The 12,163-nt window shown below is 39.5% G+C and overlaps 1 protein-coding gene across 2 annotated transcripts; it reads right to left on the bottom strand.

Annotated features, from left to right (window-relative positions):
- Positions 1–2,304: 2,304 nt before the first annotated feature.
- Positions 2,305–11,709, bottom strand: COPS8 (COP9 signalosome subunit 8). 2 transcript variants are annotated; one of them, XM_084524770.1, is made up of 8 exons: positions 11,654–11,709; positions 10,057–10,127; positions 8,524–8,572; positions 7,474–7,606; positions 6,471–6,578; positions 5,966–6,028; positions 4,906–4,947; positions 2,305–3,772 (listed from the first exon to the last, which is right to left on the bottom strand). In XM_084524770.1, coding segments are annotated over exons 2-8 (477 nt in total). In that variant the 5' UTR covers positions 10,059–10,127; positions 11,654–11,709; the 3' UTR covers positions 2,305–3,692. The 2 variants fall into 2 exon arrangements, with proteins under 2 accessions (XP_084380896.1, XP_084380895.1); XM_084524769.1 differs by having other exon boundaries at positions 11,497–11,688.
- Positions 11,710–12,163: the final 454 nt, after the last annotated feature.

A 12,163-nucleotide genomic window follows, 5' to 3' on the forward strand; every position in this document is an offset into this window, starting at 1 on the left:
TTTAAAAGCAAAGATGTATAACTTCAACTTTTGCAATGCTATGTGTCACTAAGTTGTTTATACTTCTCCATAATATACAAGTACAGTCACCAACTGAAAGCCAGGCTTGCTCTAATGCACATCATAACAGCAGTTCCTGCAGACTCCTCACTGCCTTTACAAGAAAGGAACTTCTACCCTCAGCTTGCTTGGTTGACAATAGCTCTACACACAACTTTCTCAGACATTGAGAGAAATCATCTTAAGCTCACTAGGCAAGCTATGTTATACAATAACATCCCTCCTTCTACCCTGCCTAGCGACCCTCTGCTAACATGGAAAAGCTGCATTTGCCTTCAGCCACTAAATTGATAGTGAAATTCAGTTGTCTGCTGTAACTCCAAACTCTGATCCAGTAATTTAAAACTGAACCCCATCATTTCAGAGTACTCTGAGATATCCCTCCTTCCCACTCTGGAGCTATGGGATAACTAACCTCAGAAACCAAGTTATTCAGGACAGCACATTGCAATCTCCACGGAGGATTAAGCCACACCTGCCAATGGATGTAAATTCCCTATTTGGAGGTATTGCGAATCAACTGATGGTCAGCTACAAAATGAGAAAAGGCTCGCTGATTTGAAGAGCACATTGCAAAATTTGTACTTTTGCCTTATATTAGCTCAATACGAGCCAAATAAGTTCATTAAAGGTCCCATGACAGTTAAGAATTTTGCCCACAAAGGCATTTGTTTTAAGCTGTATCTTAGTGTACTGCCAATGATACATTAGTTTTACTCCAAATTAACATGAATACAGCAGCTTGTCCCATTTGCCTTGCTCAGACACTAAGCAGAGCATTTCATTTGGCTCCAACACCCCAACACCACTAACATTTACAACTTCATAAAGGAGCTAGAGGTATTAAGACTCAGCCCACTCCTCACCTGCCTATTTAAACCTGAAAATCAAGACAGGGTGTTCAGTATCTACACAGGAGAATCAAAAAGCATTTGTGCTAGTGAAAAAAGGAGAGAAGTATTTCTGAGGAAGTGTGGAGTTGCATTTTGCATGCAGCTTCAGATCTGCTAGCTTTTTCCAGGAAGAATCAACAGATGTGGATTGAGTGGCCTACTTCACATAGTGATTTTCCCCCCCAAAAAACCTCTGCAAGCTAATGGAAAAGATCTATCCATATATCAGTGACTGGTTGAGTAGCAGGGAGTTTAGTTCTCATAACAAAGGAGACCACCACCAATCACAAAACCTGCTATATTCAAAACTTATTTACACTAGCAAGGCAAGAATGTAAACATTGAAGTTACTCAAGAAGTGATAGTAAATTCTGATTGCAGAGACCAGAAACACCTTAATTTTACCGACTGTTTCACTGTGCGTTTGTTATCCATGCATGTAGCACATTAACCAGAGGGAAAAAAAATGAATATGGATATGCAGTGATGCACAAACTAGTTATCACTACTGATGAAAGATACTGAAATAACTGTCACTATTACTCTGAGAACAGAGCAGTGTTCAAAAGATGGTAGAACAAAGGCAATCTTCAAAAGGATCAGGAAAAAAAACAAAACAAGATACACTGCCACTGTGGTAAGCCATGCTATATCCACTATTGAGACAGTAACAAGCAGATGGACTTAAAAACTAACAGGAAACCAGAAACTCCCCAAAAAGGCAACGAGGATAAAAGATCTGGAACAGTTTGGGTTACAAAGACAAAACATAACAGCAAAGCTGAGAGCACAGAACTCAAGACAAGAAACAAGTTAATCCCACACCCAAAGTTAACAGCCAGCTTTAATTTTGCAGCAGACCAGATACTATTCCAAAGTGATGAGCTTGCTAGCACTGGAGAAAAGAGCCAAGCTACTATACTTTAGTCAGATTAACAGCATACACAGTACTCTTCTCCTATTAACACTTAAGTGCAAGTAATTAGCCAAGTATTTAGCCAAGTTAGCAATCATGTTCAACTTCTGTTACTGAAAGTAGGATTGTTTCCATGTCCTGCACAAAAACTGCAACAGCGTTGCCCAGTACATGCATAGAAGGGGAAATTTTCACCTAGTTCAAGTACTTTACACCTTCAAACATTTTTACAGGACTCCTGTGTGGCATCAGTGCTTTGTTTTTAATATAAACTCATACAATTGCTGTACATGAAGCTGTTCTGAATACATGTTTAGGCACAAAGCATTGCACTAATCTGTAACTAGCCCTGTACAAATTAGGCCAATAAGAATCCATTAAACTATCCAAACCAGAATTTTACTCTAAGGAAAATTAAAAATCAAGCACACAAGATCAATGTAAACGCGTTCTTTAATATCACTGAAAATAAATCTGCATCATCTTAAGAAATCCAAGTCTTAGGTGGGTTTCAAATAAATAATCACTTTGACTAAATGTTTACATATAAAGGGAGCTCTCAAAGCAGCAGTGCACGGTTTACAATTCCTCCCAAACACATTCCCCTAAAGGAATGTACAGTAGGTAGTGCACACTGGAAAAACAATCAAAACATAGAGCACACCTGCCATCTTCAATGACAAAACCACCGAATATGTTGAAGAATGGGGGGTGAGAAGTGAAAGCATGCACTGCCCTTTAGAGCACCACTATTCTCCCACAGTCTTTTTACCAGCATAATAAGAAGAATAAGAAGCCAGGGAATACAAGTCTTTTCTTGCTTCTAAAATCCACTCTCAACTTAAAAATTAACAAAGCAGTGCTCTGGTACAGGAAATCTATTCTTCAAACTGATACTGCAGCATAAAATATCATCCCTACCCTGACTGGCCTCTACTCCAGAACACCTACTCCGATTTTCAAATTCCTTTCCAGTAACTGCAGGACCAATCCAGAAAGCTTAGGCAGGTAAGAGTCGTTTGTAGCAGATCCTGGCTCAGCATACTGAAAAGAAACATGACATGACAGGCTCTAAGGGGTACAGTTCCCAAGCAAAAACTCTAGTGTCCTATGTGCGCTCACTCAAAAATAAAGCCTTCCAAAAAGTAAAATTCTTCCTCAAGGTGAACATCGATTACTCTGCCATAAGAACATGCCTGATGTGAAATTTCTCACAAAACAAAAAGGAAGATTGAACAAATCAGAAAGACCGACAAGAAAAAAAAGTTCAACTATAAAAAAATGTCACAAATAGACTTGCAAAAGGGTTACTGTAAATAGTTTTCTTATTTAAGTTACTGTTTCATCAAAACATTTGCTCTCTACAGATATGGATAGCAGTCTTCCACGCTTTGTACTTTAGATCAACACACAACTGACCTGCGATAAGCACAGCAGTGCTCACCGCAGAAGCAGGTAACCCAGTAACATTAATCCCCCAGTACACTTAACCTGCTTCATTCCTCAAAGCTTTTCTTCTCCATTTCTGATAAACCTGGAAAAAAAAGTTCTGCATCTCTTGGCTACAGGCCAGTAAAAAAAAAAAAAAAAACTTACTAAGTAATACTGCTGTGTACCTACTGAACAAAAATTACAGGAGTTAAAAGACTGTTTTGGTTGCTATCTTGGCTTTGGCAAACGCAAACTGGGATAACATACATGATATACTTTACACATTTGAGTAAGGGATGCTGCAACATTTAACAGATACAAATAAGTCTTAGATTTCTAGAACTGTCAGTACACAGGATTCCCAAGTTGCTCTGGATAGAGAAGCAGGATAATCAATTTTCAAGGAAAGCCACATAGTCGGTCAATCTGGCCAACTGCTGTTCATTTGGAATTGGTGGAACAGGAGCAGGTTCTAGAAAAAATAATGAAAGTCAAAAACACAGCATTAATAAAATTAAGAAAATAAATCAATGGAAAATATTAAACACATGAGAATCTTAGGGGGGGCACATCTGAACTGTAACTTCTGCCTATGCAGCATTAGCTGATAAAATACTTTTCTGTCATCTGCACAACTAAATCACAAAAGAGTTACTAACAGCAAAGATACTTCTACCAAGTTCCAGTTGTCAGCAGGCTTCAAAATTTTTTTTTTTTTTTGCATATACTGGGATCTGTGATTATTGAATATTCCCTGGACCTGAATAAAAACACTGCTGGAGCTCTTCAGGTGCTCCTTTCCTTACAAGCTGGCATACTGAAGATACCACAGATCTGTTGGTTACCTAACCAACAAAACACTGCACAGGTTGCAGGAGAACGCAGTGCACATGCAGATACTTAAAAAAACACCAATGTGGAACTACAATTTAAGGACGGGGTAGAAGACAAGTGGCTAGAACCAGCTAGACGTGGCAGGAACGAAAAATCAAAAATTAAAGTCAGGAAAATTGCATTGTTTATTCTTCCTGAAAAGTTAGCAGTAGTTGAGCAAGACATACTGCTTAGAATAGTTTCAAGAAGCAAGACCCTAGCTCTTCAAACTAAATCTGTAAACTGAAGACACTTCTGGCAACTGTGTTAGACACAACAAGCCACCAATTCAGATCTGTTACTTCTCATAAAAAAAGAAACTATTCTGGGAATCAGCATGACAAAATACAACACACCTCAACCTACAGCTACACTTTAAGAAAAAAATTTCTTACACACAGAAGACTTCAGAAATCCCTCCTCATGAAAGCAATGAAGGCTACTCAGAGCTGCTTTGTGAAAAAACTGCCTTTTCATCAGAAATTTCAGCCAAACCCCTTTTTGTTTTACAGCAACTGCCTACTCCTGCTCTGGAATCAGCTGTGTAAGTGTGAATCTTGAGCACCATTTAAATTGCAGATTCGTATGTAAGTGGAAGAGAAGACTGAGGGAGAAATATTTAAGCAGCCCAATTGTATTTTCCTGTTCTGTGGTGCTGAGTTATGAAACTGATCATATTAATCATGCAAGTCTTCAACATGTGCAAGCAAATTGTACACAAACAGGAAGTACCTGATGAAGGAATAAATCTGTTAAAGGACGCTTCCAGTACACCTACAGAAAAAACATAACAGAAGTTAGCCCCATGGACCAGTTTTAAATGATTATATGCACCAAGCCAAACCTGGATAAACAGGTATTTAAAATTAAGGCTGTTCATTGCCCAGGTTTTAGTTCATATTTAAAACATACAATACCCAGTGCTCAGTGAACTAGACATGCAGCTTCAGAACAGTGAACACCTCCTGCCTCTTTCTTTTGTCCCAATAGTAGCTCTTGCGCTCATTTTTGGAAAAGAACCACACGTAACTAGCTCTCAAAACAGCTTATTTTGCAACTAGTTCATGAAAAAAATGGTCAAAGAGCTCAGGACTCTGTTTGGTTATGTTCTCTTTAGATGCATGACAGTTTGGCTCCTGCTTCTAGAATAGTACTGTACAGCTTAAGAGCAGTCATTTTATCTCCGCCTTCACAGCTTAACATTTATCTTTGCCTCAAACAGAAAACAGCCGTAGATACCACTATGAAAAAGTGTTTTCGCAGGCTGAGCTTTGCAGCAACACAGATTGTTATCAACACCAAGACAGTTAAAAGATTCCATAGAAAAAGTTTTAAAAGCAAAGGAAATTATTCAACAAGTTGAGGTCCTCAGCACAAAGATCTACTAAAACCCTACCTAAAGAAGTTTAACTTCTGAAAAAGTTCTCAGGTTTAAAAATGGTATATTTTTACTCATCTTTATTAGATTAAGACATGTCATTTGAGGTCATCCAACTTATGTTCCAATGAGTCAGAGCCAGCAGCAGAGGAGGAGCTGGAGAAGTCAGCATATCCTGTCTGCTTTTGTTTAAAAATGTTAATTTGAGGATTTAGTTTAATCCAGACTGCTTGTAAGACCAAACAAAACCCACTACTCTGTACTTCCTACATTTCATAAACATCCCATGTTTTACAGCTGCATAGGTCCACATAAAATATCTGAAATAACATTATGCAAAATTTTAATTAGAAACTATTGCATAGTTATTAGAATGGTAAATTCAATGTCCAATGAAACAACAGCTCCACCCACCTGGCTTTTTAGGCATTACCATACGAGTGGAAAAGTCTGCTTGCCAGCCCTGTTCTAACACACCTGAAAAGACATTTTTAAAGTTTTTAAGAACAAATCTTATACAGTTGTTAGAAACAGAACAGATACACACTAAGACCAGTAGAAAAGCATCTCTGTATGCTGCCTATATGCTGTAACAGAGATATTTCTCATAAGTATTTAGACATTTAGTTCAACAAGCAAGCTCTTGAAAGTAATAGCACATGAAACCAGTTTAGCCCACTACCTTCACTGTTTACCAGTGAATTGCTTTGATGCTTCCACAGGTAGAAGGGGATAAAGGTAACTGGTAGCAAGTAAAACTGAAACATTTATCTAAAACTAAGCCATTTACCTCTATGCACTGCCTCATCAACTTCCTCTAAAATAAACTCAAGCTATATATATACATTTATTTACCACTTATGGCTCTCTGATCTCAATCTTTCACAGAAAAGTTACTCAGTGAATTAGCAGAAAGTACCTTTCACAGCTTCTTCTACAGGAAGCCCAACAAAGGCTGCAAAATCATCTGCAACTATTGATGTATATGCTTGAGAAACCAGTCCAAAAGCTCGCCTCCTAGTTGCATCTAAAAAGAGATAAATGTAAGCAGACATACTAATCTCCATAGCCAAGAAACCTCAGAATATGTTTCCAATCCAAACAGCACACAATCCAGATGGGAAAACCACTAAAACCTCAAAGTTCCCCCTTCCTTTCCACAATTTGTTCAAGTCTCAGTCAGCAGATACTGACAATAGCTTGCTTATGTCCATGGCAAAATCTGTCAGATTGCTTTCAACTTCAAAATGTTGTTTGCAGCAGCTTGGGTACTACCACCAGGATGTAAACTGCAGTTTGAGGAATTCCACTTTTGACTGCATTTGCCATTTGAAATGGATTTCTCAAATAGTTCTGAATCAGAAAATCATGAAAAATAGCAATTAGTTACAATCATTTCTTTTACCCCCACGTCTTTAGTACCAAAGCACCTACAAATCAGTTGTTCCTAAAACTCACAGAAATTACTGCAAAACAACTTGGAAGATTTTTAGCAGTCTGTAGCGCCCTCTAGTAGCAAGACTGTTTATTTGCATGTAACTATTATACAGCCTATAACTACTAAAGCATTTGTTTAAAGCCACACTTAAAAGAAACTTTCATAAGCATCACAAGGTTCTGAAATGTCAAACCAAGCTGCCTACGCTTCTGGTTAAACGAGTTGGATAAAGTTGAGTGCCTAGTAGCCCATTTTGCTATTACAGAGCCAAACGCTGTGTGAAAATCCAGTAAGAATACACAACCAGACACAATAAATAAAAGCATTCTAAGTCATACATAAAAGTTTTTCTAATGAGCTTTTTTCATTTACACTTGATACCTGAGATCCCTTAATTAAAACAAACAAATGCTTGGCAACAACATACCTTTGGTTTATAATGATACTAAGCTGTTGCTTGTCAAGAACAAAAAAATTAAGGTACCTCTAAGTGCTTCCATGATTGGTTGAATGGTCTCAGACCACTGGTGCGCACTGATTGTTGTATAGATTCCTGGGAAGTCTCTTTGCCAGATTCGTTGGCCTACTGACCAAACTGCACCAAGTTCAGCATTTGCCTGTTGAGACAAAAAACAGTTAATCCATAGTTGTCTGTTCTCTGCAATGACCATTTTACCAATGTAAAATGCTATGCTTTCAGAGGTGTAACCTTCCTGAAATAACCCATGCAACAAATTTCCACTCCCCAATAAGAATGTTGCTTCACACCAAATACAAGTTACACCTAAAAACCAGACCAGCTACTCACAGAATGCTGCTGTTCAAACACAGCAAGTTTCAGAGAAAGCCCAGATGAGATTTGGTTCAGCCAACTGCTGACTGAACTGATATTTTTTTTTTCAATAAAAAAGTCTTTCAGAACCATGTGACAGGTCCCATCTTGACCCTGAGACTTCTTAATTCAGGACTACAGAGCACTTGTTTCTTGTAAAATATACGACCCCAACTGTTTCTTTGAAAAAACATCTCAAACTGAAACAACAAGTAAGGTTTGGAGGCATTCCTAGTATATTTAGCTAAATGCTCAACATACATCTTTGATCCACATGCAGTGCAAACCGAAGTGCCTTCAGAAAGTTAAATCTGATGGTGCAATTTATCTGAAGTTGCATTTCACTGCACAAGGTATTTTACACCTTCAGGTGGAATGTGGCCCCATCTCAGAATCAGGTATTCAGGACACAGCCATTGAATTCCTCCAGCTGACTACCCCTTACCACAAGGCTTTCAAAGAAGAACTCCAGATTTACAGAATCCTGCATCACAGATTACTTTGTAAAGAAGAGAGAATAGTCAAATCTGCAACTAGAAGACTTTAGGAAGACCAGTATGCCATCTGCTGGACATGCAGCTCACAGCAGAGAACTGAGCCCAAAGCTACTCACCCAACAGAATCCTTGGAGGGGGAAAAAAATCATGTGCAAGCTTACACAAAACTGTTTTAGTATCAGCTGGCATTTTATGAAATACTTACAGATTTAATAGCAGGAGGAATTCTTTTCCAAAGATATCGTGCATTATTCCTAGAAAAATGAAATTCAAAAATGTTTCTCAGTGACCGAATGTTTGCTACAAGGGGACACCAAAACATTCATTCAGATGTTAAAATTAACACAAGCATGGCACAATCTTGGTGGTTTCAAATTCCTTTTATGTCTGATGAAGTAGAAAAAAAGTTATTTTCAAGAAGACACGACAGTCACAACAATATAGTTCATTAATGGACTCATTGAATAAAAGCTGAGAAGAGGTTTTCCACATTTCTACCACAAGCAGAACTTCACAAAAAATAGGTTTACACCGTTTTTGGAACAGTTGCATATTGAACAAATACAAACAAAATTAACTTTCTACAGTGTAATTTTTCATTTAGACTGGTGGTCTTCAAACTTGGATCATGCACTTATCAGTAAAACCTTTCTAAGTAGCACCACCACCAATAAACATTTATTTAGAAATTATACAGATGCAGTATTGTACTGATATAAAACACAGAAATAGAACCTTAAAATGATGAGCCAAAAATGCAATTCCAGATTAACATTATTTGTTAGTAGTACAAGAAAGTGTTCTTAGTGTGCCTGCACCCTGCTTTGGGGATCAAAGATTTAGAGTGCTTGCTCTTCTCAACTCAGCTTTCTCACATGCATTTAATTGAAATATCTAGTCATCGATCTTTAGAGCACAGCTGAGGAAATCTAGAATGGAACTGATTAGAAATGCTCCAAAAGATTTAAAACACAAAACAGAAAATAAGATTCACTGCATCTTATTAAAGCACAGTTCTACAACACCAAGTCAGGATTAATTAACTAAAGCTAATATTCAACATCAGTACAGAATGGAATTTTGCCCCAAAATAACATACAGCTACAATACAAGAAAACACTAAAATCATGGAATCACCACCCTGACATTAGCTTTGGCTTTGTCATCGAATGTGGCAGTGTTGTTTACTCTGCCAGAACAAGTAACCAGCAGCACATCAATAAAACTAAATGCAAAGAATCAAGTTCATACAGGGATGCAGTAACAGCCCACCAGATTAAATTTAAAGGATCATTCAGAGGGATGCAGATGCAGATTTAACATCTTTAAACCATCAGTGTCCCTCACTTTTAGTTTAAAGCTGCCCTACCACGCTGTAGACACAAGCAGCAGCCTGCAATCTTATTCAAAGTGAGCAAAGCTTGGAAGAGCCACGAGTCAAACACCAAAGTGTTCCATGCTTTCCAGTTGAGCCCATTTCACCACTTAAACAACTGAAATCTGCCCCTTCAGTTACGAAGGTGGACAAGAGCCAACAGAGGAAAATATTCCAACAGAGTAAGGGGCTGTGAGGCTGAAGTCTAGACTTTAATTTACTTCAAGAACACAGCATTACCTACATGCATTTTGTTAATCCCACAACAAACCATTAGCATTCTGGCAGCTACAGATCAGTCCTGATCAGCCTAACAGTAACAAATCCACTACCTGAAGTTGAAGATTAATACAAGCCACTTACATGTCATTATGCAACAGGTATAAAGCCAGAAGCTGGCCATAAACAAGAGGCGTAGCAATTCCTCCAGGGGCCTAAAAAACAGGCACAAGGAATTTAGTTAGATATTTTAAAAGCAGGACATCTTACCAACTAAGCAAGCAGCTAAGTTCAGTAAAACCAAGCACTCCTAGGCAGTTGCTGATTTCACATCAGGTAATAGCTGTGGACAAGTTGCTGCAGTACTTTGTAAGTCGTTGTATCTTTCTATGCAGAGTAACTTGTACACATCACAAGTTTTAGTTAGAAAATTTAGCTTTGTTTTGCTGCATCAACAAGGAAGTGACATTTCACCATGCTATGTTCTAGCTCTTGCTGAGGGAAGTGGTAACCATCTTTATATCTCCTCACAAGCTGTTCTAAGTACTCATGATTTCATCTACCTTGACCTGAATTTCAGTTCCACGCAGGAAGAAAAATTCCATCCATTCTGGAACTTTCCATTCTGGAAGTTCCAGCCAAAGCACAATTTCTTTGCTCACTCAAGCTGCCCTTCCTAAAAAGCAGCCTAAGCACTGCCACACTTCAGCAGGCCTCACAAATCATGCAAGTGGGAAAAATGAATTATCACAAAGTTATAAAATTTTGATAGCCCACCATAATTTAAAAAGTGAAATGACTGATAAATTGCTAAAAGCTTATTGCAAAAGGGCAGTGCAGCAGGCACTCTCAGGAAGCCAATTATGCAGCTACTTGATTTAATTACACATGTGATTTACAAGCTCACCTAAGCCAGGAGGAGGTGATTAGCTGTGCCACAGTGGATATCATCCCCAGCTATTCTTACTGTTTTCCAGGGATCATCACCTACCCTGAATAGTTTCTGCAAATGCTCTTTGGATTATAATTGCTAAAACAAAGCCAACTCAAGCAATATTACCTACAAGCACCATGCAACTTCACCTCTGGTGTTTCCCCATGACAAATTAAAGAAAACTCATTAGTTTCTGTCAGAAGACTGGAAGAACAGATGGAAAACCAACCACCGCCAAAACCAGCCTAAAAATCTGCAGTTTTATAACTACAGTACTGCTGAAGGAAGCAAAAACGGAGCTACTGCTCACAGTGAAGCATTTCATAGAACCATTACGGCTGGGAAGGAGCTCCAAGACTGTCTGGCCCAACCATCCCCCTAATGCCAGTATCACCATGTCCCCAAGCACCACGTCCAACCTCTCCTTGAGCACCCCCAGGGATGGTGCCTACAACCTCCTCCCTGGGCAGCCCGTCCCAGTGCCTGGCTGCTCTTTCTGACAGAAATGTCTCCTCATTGCCAACCTCTGAGCCCTGCCTCTCCCCCCCCCAGCCCCTCACAGACGCCGCAGGGCCCGCAGCGGAGCGGGCGCGGGCTGAGAGCGGCGGCGAGCCCACAGAGGGGGACACCCCGCGGCCCCGCGGCCCCACCTCGAGCTCCTGCGTCTCGCACTGCTCCAGCAGCTTCCTGAAGCTGAAGGCGCCCTCCGCCATCACCGCCACCGGCATCTTCCCCCCGCCGCCTCCTCCGCCTCCTCCTCACAGCAGGCGGCGGCCCCGACAGCCCTCACTTCCGGCGCGCACCTACCGTACTTCCGTCCGCAGCGCCAAACGGGCCGCTCTGCCCTGCGGCTCTTATGCTCTGGAGGACTGCGGGGAGGGCGGGGCCAGCGCCGGGGGCGGGGCCAGAGGGGCGTGTGTGTGAATATTAAAATGATTATGTATAAATAGTACATCCCTGTGTGTATATGGGTACATATAGCTATGTAAGAGGGTATATCCGTGTATATATGTGCATATATCCCTGTATTTATACATATATGTATGGATATGGGGTATATCTATGTATGTACACGGATATATCCATATATATGTATGCATATGGAGTACATCCATGTATATATATGGATATATATGTATGTATATGGGGTATATCCATGCATATATACGGATATATCTGTGTATGTATATATATATGTATGTATATGGACTATAACCATGTGTGTATATGGATATTTATTTAGGTATATGCAGTATATCCATGTATCCCTTATACATATGTATATGGGGTATATCTTTGTATGTATACAGATATATA

This window comes from Aythya ferina (genome assembly GCF_964211825.1).
Source record: "Aythya ferina genome assembly, chromosome: 6".
NCBI lineage: Eukaryota > Metazoa > Chordata > Aves > Anseriformes > Anatidae > Aythya > Aythya ferina.